We start from the raw sequence: 16,707 nt of genomic DNA on the forward strand, positions 1-16,707 counted from the left end.
GTCCATTCTTAGACTTTTGTCTAAGTTTGTCAAAAATTGCTTCTGTTTTGTCTATAATAATTTAAGCACAGTTCAATTTACTTACAACAACATAATTATCAAAGGTGCTTAAAGGTGCCCGGGTTAGGAGTCTAATTAATGTTTTAAGAAATAAAGATTTACTACCAGGCAAGTTTGTCATTTTGTCTGTGGCTTGTTTTGTAGAAGCAGAGGAGAGAAGTTGAGGAGGGAACCCTCCTGTTTCTTGATTATATCCCACCCGTTCATTTTCTCCTTTTCTCCTTTTCTTTTGATTTTAGTGGCGGTCTTAACAGAATGTCAAGATCAATTTGAAGCATGGTTAAACTCAAGGTTTGCATTCTGCCAGCAGCAATTGTCCCTACAAACAATGCTGTGTGTTCTTGTAACTTCAGAAGCTTTTAGAAGGATCATGGCAAGGGCAGCATCTAATGACTTTATTAGTATAGGGTTTCAAAACAGCCTCAGTAATTGTTCACATCTCTTTGTCATGTAGTCATAATTACTGCATAACATTGTTCAGGGTTGCACTTGTGAATGGTTTCCTAATAGCAAGAAATGAAGAAAAAAGGGAAGGGATGAAAGGTGATTGTCTCTTCACACAGCCTGTATTCAGAGCTGTTTGTAATGCTGAATATGTCTACTAAACAAGGAAAATCCATATTTAAACATATATACTCTTTGAGATGATACCCTGTTAGGTGTTTTGAAATATGTATCAAAAGGACATTAAGGCCTCCACATCTAGAAAAGGAAAGTTGTGATTGATGACCTATAGGTTTGTGAATGTTAAAGGTGCACAACTTTCCTTCCTTTGATCTGGCTTGGTTTTTTGTTTAAATTACTCCAAATAGCATTGCATGCCAGTCATACTCCCTAGGTTCATTTCGACAAATTAATATGCAGAATTCTTGTACTGCTGAAGGATAGGCTGTTCTGCTCTTGAAATGATTGTATGTGCAGAATCTTTTGTCAATGAATTAAGCAAGAGTACATTCCAGAAATTCCATTGTTGTGTTGCTACATCTTACTCCATGCCATACAGTGAGCAGTGGCCTCAGTCCTGGGTTCCTACTCCATAGCCCCTCAATTGCAGGGGTCATCAGGAAAGGGGTGACATTGGCTTGCAACTCCTCACTGTGAACTGTTGAAGCTGCTCCAGCCTTGGTGTATGTTGCAGTGCTTCTAAACCATTCACCAATGAATGCCTGCTGGTATTCTACTCCTTGTGTTGATTCTGTATATGTAGGAGAGCATCATGCAATGCAGCAAGGAATGCCTGCTCTAAAATATATCAGTTTAGGGTCAGTATTTAGATAAATGAAAAATCAAAATCTAGAATGGAAAAGTCCTAAAACTAGAGTCATGAAAACTAATTAAAAGCTTTTCCTCACAAATAAATTCTTATTGCACAATAAATATATATTGATTTCTCATTTTTGTTCACAGTCCATATATTTTTCTTCATAATTATATCCTGTTGTGGAGAAATCACTGTTTCCTTGCACTCAAATTTGCAGTATGTCATATCTGGAAAAATGCAATTCTTTCAACAGGTAGCAAGTTTGTAAGAAATTGTTGTGGATCACCAGTGGCGTAGCTGTCTGTCTACTATGATGTTTGGATGCTAGAGGCATGCCCCGGGTGGTTGTCTGATGCAGTTAGTGATGACTGACAGAACTGTTTTAATTCTTATGCTGATTTGTTGGTGACCATGCATTCTCTGCTGTACAATTTGAGTAAAGGAACTCTTTATTAGCTCCCCTCTTTGCCGTTCAGTAAACTGTTTTGCCATTTTGTGGCCATTAATTTTAACAACAACAACAACTTGTTGATCTCTTTGTTGCATGGAGAAAACATACATGCACGAATAACCATTAGATTTATGTGCACCACTCCCAGTCTGTTACAGAGAAGCAGGATATTGCATCCTTGCCTTTAAATAAATAAATAAATAAATAAATAAATAATTTTATTTGTGTACAGTCTTTCTATCTTACAATACTCAAGGCGGTTTACAAGCTGAAGAAACAAAAAAGTACATCTTATAACAATCTAATGCAATACAAAAATGTGATAAAACAAAACTTTAAAATAAGCAACCTACATCAAAAAATAACATTCAACAATTATTAGAGTAGTATAAAATAATATCAGCATATAAAAGTTAAACAGAAATCCACTCAACAGTTACAATAAATAATTTCTAAACTAATCAATAAAACAACGGCAAGCCACAATACATAAAATAATACAATACAAATTGAGAAGCAGAGACAAGAGGGTGGAGCAAAGCAGGTGGAAGAAGGCCTTGCTGATGGAGTCTCTCCCCTCACAGTTCTTCCTCCAGGACCAGCTCCTGGAGAAACCTGCTAGGCTATGGTGCAAAAGCTCCAATGAAGTTGAGCATACTTGGATGGATTGTACAGAAGGCCCTTATTTACTGGATTGAAATTAAAGCTATGCATTGTCGTAAGATCCAAATATATGTTGTTTTTAACTCAAAAGAATCCTTTTATGTAGTGTAGCATGTAGAACCAAACTGTGGGAGGCAGTGGAAGACAGGAGTGCCTGGCGTGCTCTGGTCCATGGGGTCACGAAGAGTTGGACACGACTAAACAACAACAAGCATGTAGAATCCATCTCTGCATGAGGTTACCAAATTAATACCAGTGTGTTTTCAGATCAAGATAGAGACCAGGTTCTGGAAATATATAAAGTTGTACTTGCTTCATAAAAAAATATGTTACAGCTATAAACTTCTGGCATTTTATCTGCATCTTGATTAGCCTATACTAAATACATCATTAACAGTACAGTGGTACCTCAGGTTACATACGCTTCAGGTTACATACTCCGCTAACCCAGAAATAACGCTTTAGGTTAAGAACTTTGCTTCAGGATAAGAACAGAAATTGTGCTCTGGCGGCGCAGCGGCAGCGGGAGGCCCCATTAGCTAAAGTGGTGCTTCAAGTTAAGGACAGTTTCAGGTTAAGAACAGACCTCCAGAACGAATTAAGTTCTTAACCCGAGGTACCACTGTATAATCCTATGCATGCCTACTAAGTCTCACAAATTCAATATACCGGTAACTTACTTCAAGGGAAGCGTGTAGGATTGCAGCCTTAGTTGGTCCAGTGCTCCCCTGCATTGAGAAGCCTTAGGACTGTCATGGCATTATAAAGAGGGAAAATCCTGTTGTAGAACTGTGCATCATGACTTTTTTGATAACGATGTGGCCTATCAAGTCCTTTAATCGCTCAGACTTGTAGAGCAGAAGGTGCAAAAGAATAGGATCCTGTGGTGATATTTGTGAAAGAGCTGTGATGCAGAGGAGTGGTTGGCTGATGCTGGCCTCTGAGGAAAAAAGAGTGAAGGCATTTGGGCACAATTCCATTTATACTTACAAAAGCCTACAGCTGCATCAGTAATATCTCAGCGATTCTGTTATCAAAATCACAAAGACATTTAACAGAATCTGTGTGGGTGCTTGGCCATTTTCTTATCAGGAGGACTCAGTAAGCAACAAGATTATTACACCTACTTTATTAAAGTATGGAGTCTTTGACAATTGGGCATTGCAATAGCTAGCACTGTATTTGCAGAGGGATCATAAGAATACCCTTTCTTGGATCATACTGTACAGTGTCATGCCCCCCTCATGCTTGAAGTGCTACCTGAATTTAAAATCGCTCACAGTTGGACACAGAGCCACTGATCTTCAAGAGGTTATAATATCAGGGATTATTCCTGGGCTAATATAAGGTAGCTGCTTCCACTCCCCAAAATATTTTATCCAACCTCTTTTGCTGCCCCACACATAAGTGGAACATAACTGTATGCTAATAAATTTGCTGTAATGATTAACTCCTGAGTTTAAAATGTTCCAAACCTGTAGAGCTGTTCTTTTTTATGCTTCCCTCTTTCCTTTCTCTCTCAGCTTGTAACAAAGCTAATAGAAGCCAAATAGCTGGGAGGAATAGACTGTTCTAGTCAGCAGGCCAGAGCCTCATCACAGTAACTCCTTGGGCATGGGCAAGGATGGGGCGATTTTATCACTCAATAATGACCTTCTCCAGTCTTCTGCTTCCCCAAACGAATTATGAATAACTCACCCGTGGTTACTGTTCTATTTGTGTGGATATGCAAAATGGCATATTACAGAGAACAGAACTACCACACTCTTCGTTGTACTTCTCAGGACCAATTTCCACCTGTTGTTGCCACTTCAAAACCCTTCCCTGCTATTAATGATGTGAGGAGGGACATTTAAATGCACAGTTTTTGCATTATAACTGCTTCATAGCTATGTGATGCTAGTGTTAAAATACTCCACACTTGTAGACTGATTTTTTTAAAAAAGGTAGAGACCTTTTGTCATAGTCTGGTTGCTGAGCTCAGTGGAGTGGGGGAGTCTCTGAGAGCCTGTGTGGTGTAGTGGTTAATAGCGGTAGACTCGTAATCTTGTGAACTAGGTTCGCGTCTCCGCTCCTCCACATGCAGCTGCTGGGTGACCTTGGGCTAGTCATACTTCTTTGAAGTCTCTCAGCCCCACTCACCTCACAGAGTGTTTGTTGTGGGGGAGGAAGGGAAAGGAGAATGTTAGCCACTTTGAGACTCCTTCGGGTAGTGATAAAGCAGGATATCAAATCCAAACTCCTCTTCTTCTTCTTCTTCGGTGTACATGCCTGTAGGCAGAGTTAGCATCCAAAGTCAGGTCCAGTCCTAGGGTCAGGCAACCAGCAATCTACAAGACCAGACAGTCTAGGGGTCAGGGGATCCAGTGATCATGGGATCCAGGGTCAAAATGAGCAGGGAGCAGCAAGATAGGGCCAGGAACTACAAGCGTTGTTACCAGCAATTGACTGCTGCTGGAAACTGCTTAAGAAGGCTGAAGCCAGTTGGTTCTCACCAGTGCCTTCTCCTCTGAGTCCTTGAAGGCTGATCAACTGCAGGTGGAGTCACTGCACCTCCTCCCCCTTCAGGATGCTGTTCAGCAGGTGAACCTGATTCCTGGCCCATGACACCTTTTTAAGGATAACACACACCATATGGATAGACAAGTGGAAAAGTTTTCAGTGGCAATCATGGACAGTAAGTAATATGTAAATTAGTCATAGTGACTTACACCAGGATGGGGCCTATATGTTTCTTTAGCTTTGTATTATTTTAATGGCTAATCCATCAAGCTCAACTGTTATCTACTCTGAGAATTATAGATGAAGAGTGACTTTTGCACATAGCCTCAAACAATCTTAATATTTTCAAATAAACTTCCTAAACAGAAACAATTAGTTTAGTGTTGACTGGACTGATTGCAATAAAAGTGTCATTGACTGTAGAAAGATGTAGCAATAAATGGTGTAAGCCCAGTAAAAAATAGCAATTGTCTTTAAAGAAAGTTGGGGTTAAGTGGTTCACATGCAGACTGTACTAAGACAATCATTCATATATACCCTGTTTAAATATTACATATCACATCCTTCAGTTTTACATTTAAAATTTAAATATTAATACATAAAATGTTATTCTTAAATTAACATTTTAATGAGACTTGTGTTGACTTTGCAGAGTATAAAATTAATAATGTTAAATAATTACATGTCTTACATGTTTAATATTCAACAAGTATTCTTTTTGCTTTGGAAAGACACTAAAGCATCTCTTCTGTGATGAAAGATACTTTTAAGCTTTATCTTAAAAAAAACAACCCAGCAGATAGGTCAGCATATATTGTCTCTTATCTTCAAGGGGCTGATTTGATTGACCTTAAATAATTCTAGAACTGACCTTCAGGTCATGGCTCATCAAATTGGTTTTACCAGATTGATGCTTAAGATTAATTTCTGTAGAATTTAAATTTGGTTGTGATAATAAATCACTGGTCCAGTTTCTATATCATGGTAAACCATAGTTGATTGTTTACAGCCAATGTGGAGATTGCACCTGCTTCACCTCTCTCCTAGTGGGAGCAGCAAACCACAATCCTTGGCTTAGTGTATTTTATTTATTTGTATGCCACTTTTCCTCCCAAAGGATCCCAGAGCAGCAAATATTACAACGTTAAAACAAAACAACTTAAGATAAAATAAAAAAACATCTTTAAAACATATTTAAACCATTTAAAACTTTTTAAAACAATCACATAGCTTCACAGTTAACTAATTTCAAGGACTTCCGGCGGCGACGCAACTGCGGGCGGTCGTGGGTTGCCTCGGCTGCGAGGCGACCCAGTCCGTCCCAGGGGTTGGAGCCCCGCTACCGCAAAGCGGGGCTCCGGTGGGGTGCGGGAAGAGCGTCTCGCACCCCGGGCTCCCCGGCGGGCCCGCTAAGCTCCGTCCCCTTCCCTTGCTCCCCCTGTAAAGGGGGAGTGGGGGTGAGAGGGGATCGCGGAGCTGGGCCATTAGGGGATATGCCCCAACCGGGACGCGAAGCGGCGCAGCTGCCCGTGGTCCGCGTCATCGTTCTCCCTGCAAAAGAGGAAGGAAAAGAAGCCCGGTGGTTGTGAGTACTTGATTGGACTAAATTGTGGAGATTAACGATCCGGGAGGTTTCAGGGAAAGGAAGCCTGCCTCCCTCCCTTCGGGGGCAAGAAAATAACGGTTTATGATAGACTGTTGCTACCAAGATGGTTACAATGTTTGGATTTTTTCACAAGTGAGACTATTTTGATCTCCCTTTGGGGAGGAAGAGGATGGAGAATATCTCTTTTTAAAGGTATTGTCTTTGCTCCCTGGTTTCAGGGAAAATGTCTGCGAAAAGTTTGAGTCGGAGTGGAAAACTACTGGTATAAGATGGAAAACATCGAAATAGAAACTGAAATCTGATACCTATGCCCGTTCTTACCATGTTGGGCTTTGTCTTTGAACTTGTTTTGAACTCTGGACTAACTGATGAACAAAGGATTACTATTCTGAAACTGGAACTGCTTAATCAGAAATTGAAGGTTTTGAGTGGGGACATGAAGAAAAATTTGCTTCCCACAGAGGAGACCTTTCAGGTTATCGATACTATGGAAGAGAGCCTTGGCAAAGAGCTGAAGGGGATGTTTGAAGAACTGAGAGAGACGGCTTGGCGACTCCGGGAAAAAGAAACGTCCTTCGGGGGTGGCAGCCCCGGGACGGTGAAGACTGTTATATCCAGCCCCCGAGGTGAGAGCTCGGGAGTGAGGGACAAAAAACTAAGATATCTACAAATAGAAGAAGAATGCAACATTGAATCGGAGAAGCTGAAAGAAGATGAACAGTGCACCCTGATGCTTGATGCAAGGACTGTTGGGGACTATGTCGGGATCTGTGGACGCACAAGAAAAGAGGACAATTTGAGGAGTGGATCCGGTGTAAGATGGAGAAGGACAATGGATAGAGGGGGGATAGGATGAATTGTATTAAGTGTAAAATATAAATGGTTTGCTATGGTAATCTGAAATCGGAAAGTTAAGACATTAAGTTTTATTTTATTTTTTAACAAGAAAAGGGATATTTTGAATTTTTTGTTATTAGCAGCAGTTTAAGGGAAAGAAGAAGTTTGCTTAGATTTGATTTAAGAATAATACGCTAAGATATAAAGTTCTGTTACTAATTATTATAGATTAAGATGATTGTTTAGATTGGAATTTTCTTTAAATGAATTTAATTAATAGAGAGGTGAAGTTATTAAAGTAGAATTTGGATTAGGAACCGAAGGAGAGAAGGCAGGGGAAGTCAATTGTAAAGATTCGAAACTAGAATTTTTTTTTTTTATGTGTAAACAAGAAGAAGAATCTTGGTTATGTTTGTATTTGTTTTGTATAAATGTGGGTGGGTAATAGTCTGGGTAGATGTAGGTGTGGGTGTGGGATTATTCTTTGTTATGAAAAATACCAATAAACTCTTTATAAAAAAACAACAACAGTTAACTAATTTCAAGGTTGCCATGGCCAGTAGCTCATAGCCATCATATACTTGGGTAAACAGGAATGTCTTTAAATTTTGCCTGAAAGTCAAAAATGAAAGAGACAACCGCATCTCACCAAGGAGGCTATTCTAAAAATGGGGAGCCACTACCAAAAAAAGCATTGTCATGGGTCAACACCAACCAAGTAAAAGCCAGAGGTAGCACCAGCAACAAGGCCTCCAAAGGGGATTGTCGTTCATTTGATCCATACCTACCACAATTGGTAAGCCAAGAACAAATCTTGGCTTCATGTTGGATCGAAGTCAACTACAGTCCCTAGTTCAGATGTAACAGTAGCCAGCAACTGTGGTTTGTTGCTCCTGCTTGCCATAGGGGAAAAGCAAAGCAGGAGCTTTGGTTACCATGGTGCACAGACTAGGCCAGAATGCTGTCAATTGAACAGCACAATTAGAGCAAAGGTATCCAGTGCAGATTTTTATTATTTATTATTTATTATATTTTGCCATTTGTCCTCTCTGTATCCTCAAGTTTGGAGCTGCTGGTCTTCTTGAGTAACTTTGCTTAAAGCGCAGCCCAATGACATCTTCAATCTGACTGTCCTCTTCCAGGAGCATAGAGCTTGGACAGTGCAAACTACCCTGAAAGTCTCTGCAGTTGCCAAACACCACCCACTAGTAACATCAGAGAGTCCCTGGCATCACAACCCTCTAGTTTCCATTCAGTGGTAGAAGCCTGATGATGCATTCAAATGATGCTGCTGCAATCACTTCCATTAGTCTGAAGTATTTTTTTTTAAATTTTACCCTTAATAAACAAATGTGTTCCGTGGCTTCCATCTTAAGTTTATATATTCTACTGAAATGAGGCCAGTGGAGATTCAAAGTTGGGTCTAATTTGTTTTCAGACTTTTAGCAGCTCTCAACAGCAAGCCTAGTTTTGACTTCCATTATTTGTCATTCTGGGTTTCTGAAGTGTAGATGTTGAGATTTTTCCCGCTGGTAGGAAAACGAAGTGTCGTGATTCTGTTTTGGATTTTGATATCAAATGCTTCTCAGCCTGTGACATTTTAATGCCGCTTGTCTTTTCAAATAGATTTACCTTCTAATGCATGAGACAACAGGACTTTGCTCATCAGATAGTGCATACATTTCAAGATCAGTTGTTACCTAAAATATTATCATAAGGCATAAGAAAACACATGATTTAAGTTGCCTTTCATGAACATAATTAAGAATTAATAAGCCTGTACCAGTGGCTAGTCCTCAGAATTTCCACTGTTTTGCCTTTTGTGACCTGTGTTATTAAAAGTCCATTATTTTTACAGACTTTATTAAATTGGATCTTATTAAAGCATTCTATATTTGCATTTGGTCTTTCATAATTCATTATTATTATGACATTTACTTTTTACCATCAGATCTGAAAACATATCATAAGCTACCCTTTTCTCTTGAAAGAAATGCTAATTTCAAACAGTCCTCTAATGGAAGAGAAAAGCTTTATCAGTTTTTTCATTTATTCAGGATCGTGTTAAGAATACTAATGCCAGTCTTCAGTATGCTAATGTATGAAGGCATTTTTTTTGGCCAAAAGCTTAGAATTATTGTTTTAAGTCTGCACTAGTAAGTATGAAAGTGAAGAAGGCTAGTACTATATCCAGAGGCATAACTCTTGAGTAAAAGTCATTGATTTTTATTGCTACTAATTGAACTTACAAGTTTTATATTAAAATATTATCTCTAGATATAAAGCAGTATATGTATTTCATAATTAAATAAGTCCCCAACTTTTATTCTGCTATTTATTTTTCTAGATTTATATTTTACTCTGAAGATCTCAAGTTTAGTTGCTGATACCTAGTAAAGGGTGCAATACATGATACTTGCAGATTTGCATAGTCATACTTCATTCACTTGGAAGAAAAAATTAAGAGTGAAGTAAAGCAAAAAGTTAGGTTTGCTTAAGTCCTTTTGGGATGAGTTCAATTATCCATTCAATACAGTGTGATAGAGCCATGGTAATTTCAGAAGTGAATCTTCTGTGAAGTGAGTTGTCACAAATGATAGATTTCTGGTGCCATTCCATGTTGTTTTGAGCCCTAATGTTTTGGTGTGTTCATAGTTATCCACACAACTTCATGCTACAATAACAGCATACAGAAGCTTTCAGGATGGTACTGTATGTTGTGTCTTGATGACAAATTCAGCATCTAAAGATTCAACTAAAAGGCATCATTACATTACTTTGAGCCTTGTAGTTTATTCTGGTGTGGTGCACATGTAGCAGTTGTAACTGAGATACCAGTTACCTTGTATATGACCCAATCATATTTACAATGGCCGAGAAGTGAAAACCATTGAGTTCAATGGGGCTTACTTCCAAGTAAGTGTGAGTATATGACTGTAATCATAACTGCTTTCTCTATCATTCCTGCTCTTAGAAAACAGGTGGAGCTTGGTGCTCAAAACATGGTTAAATGTTTTGTGTTTGAAAATTAGAAACAGCATGCAGAATTCTAAGCAGATCTCTTTTTTTCTGCCTGAGTAAGAGACTTGTTTTAAGGAAACTGATTCTGAAATCCCAGGGAGTGATACTTCAGTCAGTTTCATTCATTTTTAGAAATTTCAACGTCAGTGTTGAAATTCTGTTGGACTTGAAAGATTTGTTCAAAAATACTTCAGGAGATGCAATGAACCAGAGGTTACCCTCATATGGTGCCTTTTCTGTCATCACGCCCCAGGTGTGGAACTGTCTCCCTGTAGGGATTAACTTGTCCCTATTATTGTCAGTTTTCCAAAGCCAATTGAACATGTATTTTTTCCCTCTTGAGTCTTTGAGGTTAAATATTACCTGGAGACCAACAGGTATGTTGTTGCTACTGTATTGATAAAGTTTGTGTTTGCAATTTGATGCAGTGTTTTTAGTGTCTTAATATGTATTGGGGAAAATTTGAATTTTTGTTTGATTATTTTGTTAAACTCCATGAAAGGCTTCTGATCCCAATCCCAGATGTCCCTCTTTGGCTTCTGTGCTCTGGCTGTGGGACCAAAAGACAAGAAAAGCGTGGGACCAAAAGACAAGAGGTTTTTTTGTCCCACCCTGTGGCGTAAGTCAGTTGTCTCACACCAGAGCGCGGGACCCAAAAATGGAAGGAAAACTTCCCTTGACTCCACACATCATCACTTTTCTTCCTCCTTCCATTGCGGCACTTCCGGAAGCCTTTCAAGACAATTATTGTAGGTAATAGTAAAATGGTGTGATCTGTATGCATTCTAAGTGCTTGCTCTAAATGTTCTAAGTGCTGTTAACAGCCATATGATTAGTGTTAATGGTCTGAAAGTTGAGAATTCCACCAGACATGAATGTGTGACAGAAGTCCATGCTTGCCTTGGCAGTGAATGAAAGGAGAATGTATTGTAGACGTGCTTCCCCAGATGTTAAAGCATGTGGAGATATATTATTGGAGTAGGAATTTATTCATATCATTTAGCACTCTCTCACCTCCCCTGTTTTTCTCTTATTTGTTCTTTATTTTAGCAATTCCTTTGGAGCAGACAGACCCCATATTTATTAACCTGTTAACCACTTTAGTTGTGAATGCCAAGGCACACTGCCCCTGCTAAAAAGTTTGTTTTATCTGGCCTTGGGATTGCTGTAACAGGATAACCAAATTTCTCATTCCTCTTTGCATATTTGATAGGCCCCAATTGTTTTATATATTTGTGATAACAGAAAAATAAACTATAGATTTCATCATCAGGAGGCCTGTTAAAATATACTACAACCTTTGAGTTTGTTGTACTACAGAGCAGCTGGTTCTACATCACATTGCAGAGTAGAACATGCTATTTAAACCTGGAAATGTCTTGGGCTGGCCTTGGTCTTTCTTTTGATTGTCACTAATTCCTTTCTCTTCTGTTCAGGGAAAAATAGTTTGCATTGGTGCATTCATTATTTTAAAATGTGGTATTCATTTTCTTCAGTATGAGAACCAACTTGCTGCAGGATGGAATTTGATAGTTCTGAATATGATAAATGGAAATGTTGACTTTGATAAATATTGATAAATGGAAATGTTGACTTTGATAAATATTGATAAATGGAAATATTGACATGATAAATGGTAATATTCACAATGATATGGTTACAAAGTGAACAAGCAGGACTTTTAAAACTTGCTAACTTAGTCCAAATCTAATAACCTTTCTTTTCTTTAATAAAGTGGACATTGCTTTACAAAATTTCCATCCCCCTTTAAATGTTTCTGTTTTCCAGGTTTCTAACGATGTGCACGAGACACTTTGGTAGCGTTGTAGCTCAAACTATTCGAACTCAGAAAACAGATCAGTTTCCACTTTTCCTGATTATTATGGGGAAACGATCATCGAATGAGGTGCTGAATGTAATACAAGGTACTGTTTTTGTTCTATTGGGCATATGTTCCTTCTTGAAACTTTCAAGTTAATTTGCTGCTGGTCTTCTCTAGAATATATTTTATCTTCTTTAGTTCAGAAAGTACCTCTTAGTGAAATGTAAAGTGCAGTGCATTTATACTATACTCATTTGCATTTACTACTGCCAAAACTGATTTTCTTACTCTTTGCATCTCTAATAATGAAGAGAAGTATAGTGTAAATAGTGACAAATGGCTTTTATTTTTCATGCTTACCAGCAAGCATACAAAAAAGTGAAAATAACTGACAGACTGTGAAAGATAAGCTTTCTGTAGCTAGAGCTTTAAAAACAGGAATTCAGGTTCGTTGTTAGAACAGATCCCCTTTCAGATTTCCAGCATTGAAGCTGATTTGAGTAAACGTGCATAGGATTTTGCCACAAAAGTAAGTCCCACTGAGTTCAGTAAGACTTACTCTCCAGTAAGTGTTCTTAGGATTAGAGCAATCTTGTGCATATCCACTCAGATATAAGCTCCGTTGTCTTCAATGGGATTTCTGTCCAGGTAAGTCTGCACATAGGGTCTCAGTCTTAAAGACTTTGGGCAAGCTATCATGTCCCATTTTAGCGTGCCCTATAGCATTATTGTGAAAATTAAATGGGATGAAGAGATGTTATAACCAGGCCAGAGTCCTTGATGTTTTGAGTCATTGAATTCAGGTATCTTGCAACATTCTTAATTTGGAACTCTTAAAATATTGAAATGTTGATTTGAAGTTGAGATTTCCATAACTGAAGGAGTCTGCCTACATGCATTTGAAAGCAAAACAAGGGTCCAAATCTAACCAAAGCTGTGGCATTCTGATGTTTTATCATATAAAAAGTTCCTCTCTTTATCATATAAAAAGTTCCTTGGCATTGCTTTTCCAACAGCTAGAAAGTTTAAATTTAGTGTGTATGTTGTCCAACACATCCTGATTTCTGAAAGGTCGACATTTGAAATGCAAAATTTCACAATGCCAAATGCAGCCAGTATTGCTGCAGAGAGCAAGCAAAATCTCACTTGGAAAATAATGGAAAGAAATGAGGCTACCGTCTTCTTACACTTCAACCCACCTTGCATTGGAGAATAGAGAATTGCTATTGCCACCCAGGAATGAAAACCTGACAGGTCCATAGAATGGATTTTAACAATATTTGGACTAATGTGAAAAGGAGAGTAGGATTTCAAGGGACAAGGGGATATATATACTGCTATTTGAGATGCAGTATAAAAGTCTAGAATAATTTGGATACAACTGAAACTACTGTACTCTGAGAAAAGTGTTTTGAGCTAATGCCCTCAAATTCTTCTTTGAAGCTATTTTACATATCAGTTTGACAATATTTTTAAAAGATGGTTCTTTCAGTTACCTGAAAGAAAAAAAAAAACCCTCTCTCTTCCTGTTTAGTGATCCTGTTTTCACCTGTAGGAAAATATAACAGAAAGCATCATCAGTCAGTTCAGAATAAATACTTTCATCTATGCTTGTGCTTACATTTTATTGGAAAAATTAGAAACTTGTGGGGGGCAGCCCACCAATAAACAAAAAATATTCTAAGAATCTCATCTCATATTCTTATTATGACTTATAAAAAAAAACCCTGCTAGGTATTCCTTTTGGATTAATTCTAGAATGACTTTCTGGTTTTTTAATAACTTTAATAATATGAAGTTCAGCTATCTTTCTTTGTTGCTAGGTAACACAACAGTGGATGAGCTAATGATGAGGCTGATGGCTGCAATGGAGATCTTCGGTGCTCAGCAGCAGGAAGATATAAAAGATGAGGTGAGAGCTGGACATCACTCCAGACATCTGGTGAATTTCGAGTAAAGGCCTTTCCAGACAATTAAAAAATATTGGATTCTATTCATAGCACTAGATGTGTTCGGCCCCCAATTCAGCACCAATTGCACATTGTACAACCGGATGCTAAGGAAAACAGGGCTCCTGTGGCTTTAATAGTTGGGCAAAGAGGAAGTTTTTGCAGGTTTTTACTGCACAAGTAAGAGAAGTTCCACCTAATGAGCTCTCTTGTACAACTGGACACGACTACTGTCCTTTTCATCAAGTCACACTAATACCAGGATGCGCTAACACAGGTGTGGGAAACCTTTGGCCCTCCAGATGTTGCTGAACTAAAGCCTACATCATCCATGGTCATTGGCTATGCTTGATAGAGCTGATGAAAGTTGCAGTTCAGCAACATTTGAAGGGCCAAAGGTTCTCCACCCCTGCATGTAACGGACAGGGTCATTCTAAAAGAAGTCAGAGCAGAAGTGAGCGTCAGTGTTGAAAATGAATATATAGCTTTAAAATAAGTAAAATAAAAAGCTAAGGTTCATTATATGACATGATATGTTACAGAGGGAAGGGAGCTTTGACAGGTGTTTAGTTTAAATGGGAAATATGAACATTTGATACTGAAATTCTACAACAATGAACTTGTAAGGGGTGCTGATAGAACACAAAATAAAAATGTAATGCATTGGAGAGAGGGGAAGATCATAGTATCATAGTCCAATCGACACCTGTGACTCTTGGAAATTTCATAGCATTTGCAAAAGCAATCTAATGGCTAAATATTGTCTTTGAGTACTGGGGGAAATTATCTCTTGAGGAAATCATCTGAATGGGGGGGGGGGAATTATTGCACCTGGAAAGGCACAAGTATTGAACTGCAAATTTAAAAACTGTTATTTACTGTTCATAATGGTTTTTGTAATGATGATTTAAAAAGAAAGTGTGTCACTGGTTAGCTAAAAATAAGGTGGAAATTGTAAATAATAAGGTTGGTAGCCTGAAACATATAACATCACAGTAGTGTAATAGAAATAATAGAACAAAATATTTTGGTTGTAGCAGAAGTTCATCTCATGTTTTTAATCAACCTTTCAAATGTTCAAAGCAGCTTATTATATGGGGAGATTATTCTCATCATTTCTTTCTTACTAGGAATTTGGCTTCACTCTACTAAAAACTTACCACTTCTTTCATTCCTTACCCTCATGATTAAAAAATAGGGAAAACAATCATACTTTAGTACTCTAGCAAAGGTACCTTTCAGTATTTAATAATAAAATTATACATTACCGTACAGGTCTCTTTCATTCAAACTAAATGAGCAAGTGGAAGTATAAAGTTTTCCAGAACTGTCACAGTGTTTCAGTTTTACAAAAAAAAAGTAGACACAAGACAGGTATACAGTAATGAGACATTTATCTGTTACTCTGTAAATTGGGAGTGACATTTGCGAATAATGAAGTACTTAGTTAGGAATTTGTAATAATAGGTGTGTTGCCATTCAAGATTATTGTTATCCTGGTTGTAGAGACATTGATTGACAATAATGCACTAAATACATTTTTCAGCCGTTTAAGTCTTGTTTCTCATTAGTACAAGATTTACTGATTATTTTATGTAATAATCTGAATGTATGTCATCTGCATTTCTATCTACCATATCCATTTCCTCTCTGTATTCTAATTCCATTCTATTCTTAATAGAATTTTTAGTTATGAGGATTGCATAAATTTATGAAATTTATTGCATAATATTGTTAAATCCTCGATGCATTATAACAGAAAGTAACCATGAGGTTATATATTATTTTTTAAAGAAACTTTCTTGGAAACGTTTCAGGTCTCAAACGATTGGGCTGTTTAGTATGCAAAAGAGGGCCGAGGTACCCTTGCACTCCCAGAAGGGCTTCTGAGTCAACAGATGCCACCATTAATGGAAGAAAGATGGAGGAGCTGTAGCCCTACAATGCCCCCTGTAAATTGGCTTCAGAGTTTAGTGACCTTCCAGCCCAAAGTGAAATGTACTGCAGGGAGCTTTCGGAAGAAGGGCAAATTTTCAATAATTGTCTCTCTCATCATCACTTAGCAGAGGTGTCCTGTGAATTAAAAGCTTTTCTGTGATCACAAGGGCAACATCTGGATTCCACTCTATATTGTTGTACAGATTTTAAAATCATAGTTGCCATGTTTTTAAGTTGCTGGAAACTACAGTAATTGTACCTGCCTAATGGATGGCTTGTAAAGATATGTATGGCCTACTCCATAGCCCCATTCTTTGTTACCTTCTGGTTGTTAGGGATGACTAGGGGTACCATTCCAAAAACTGGTTTTATTCTAACAGGCAGTGGCGTAGCGAGCGCAGGGCGTAGGGGGCAGGGTGCCCCAGGTTCCAGGGGAGGGGGGCGCCACTTGGGCCGGCCACGTCCCACCCCACCAGCGGGCCCCAAGCAAGCCACAGAGCGATGCAGCCTTGCCCCGCAGCCTGCTTGCAAACCTGCTCAGCAGCCTGCGAGCAAGCCGTGGAGCGAGGCCGCGCCAACCCGCAGCCCATCTGGGGC

General features: G+C 38.5%; 1 protein-coding gene across 1 annotated transcript in view; it reads left to right on the forward strand.

The window, feature by feature from the left end:
* Positions 1-16,707, forward strand: part of FAF1 (Fas associated factor 1) — a 173,149-nt gene that overhangs the window by 123,157 nt on the left and 33,285 nt on the right. The window contains exons 14-15 of the mRNA XM_033152173.1: positions 12,190-12,326; positions 14,047-14,135. Of these exons, the coding sequence (XP_033008064.1) occupies positions 12,190-12,326; positions 14,047-14,135 (226 nt within the window). The remainder of the gene's footprint in view (positions 1-12,189; positions 12,327-14,046; positions 14,136-16,707) is intronic.

Source organism: Lacerta agilis, chromosome 6 (genome assembly GCF_009819535.1).
Source record: "Lacerta agilis isolate rLacAgi1 chromosome 6, rLacAgi1.pri, whole genome shotgun sequence".
In the NCBI taxonomy this organism is placed as follows: domain Eukaryota; kingdom Metazoa; phylum Chordata; class Lepidosauria; order Squamata; family Lacertidae; genus Lacerta; species Lacerta agilis.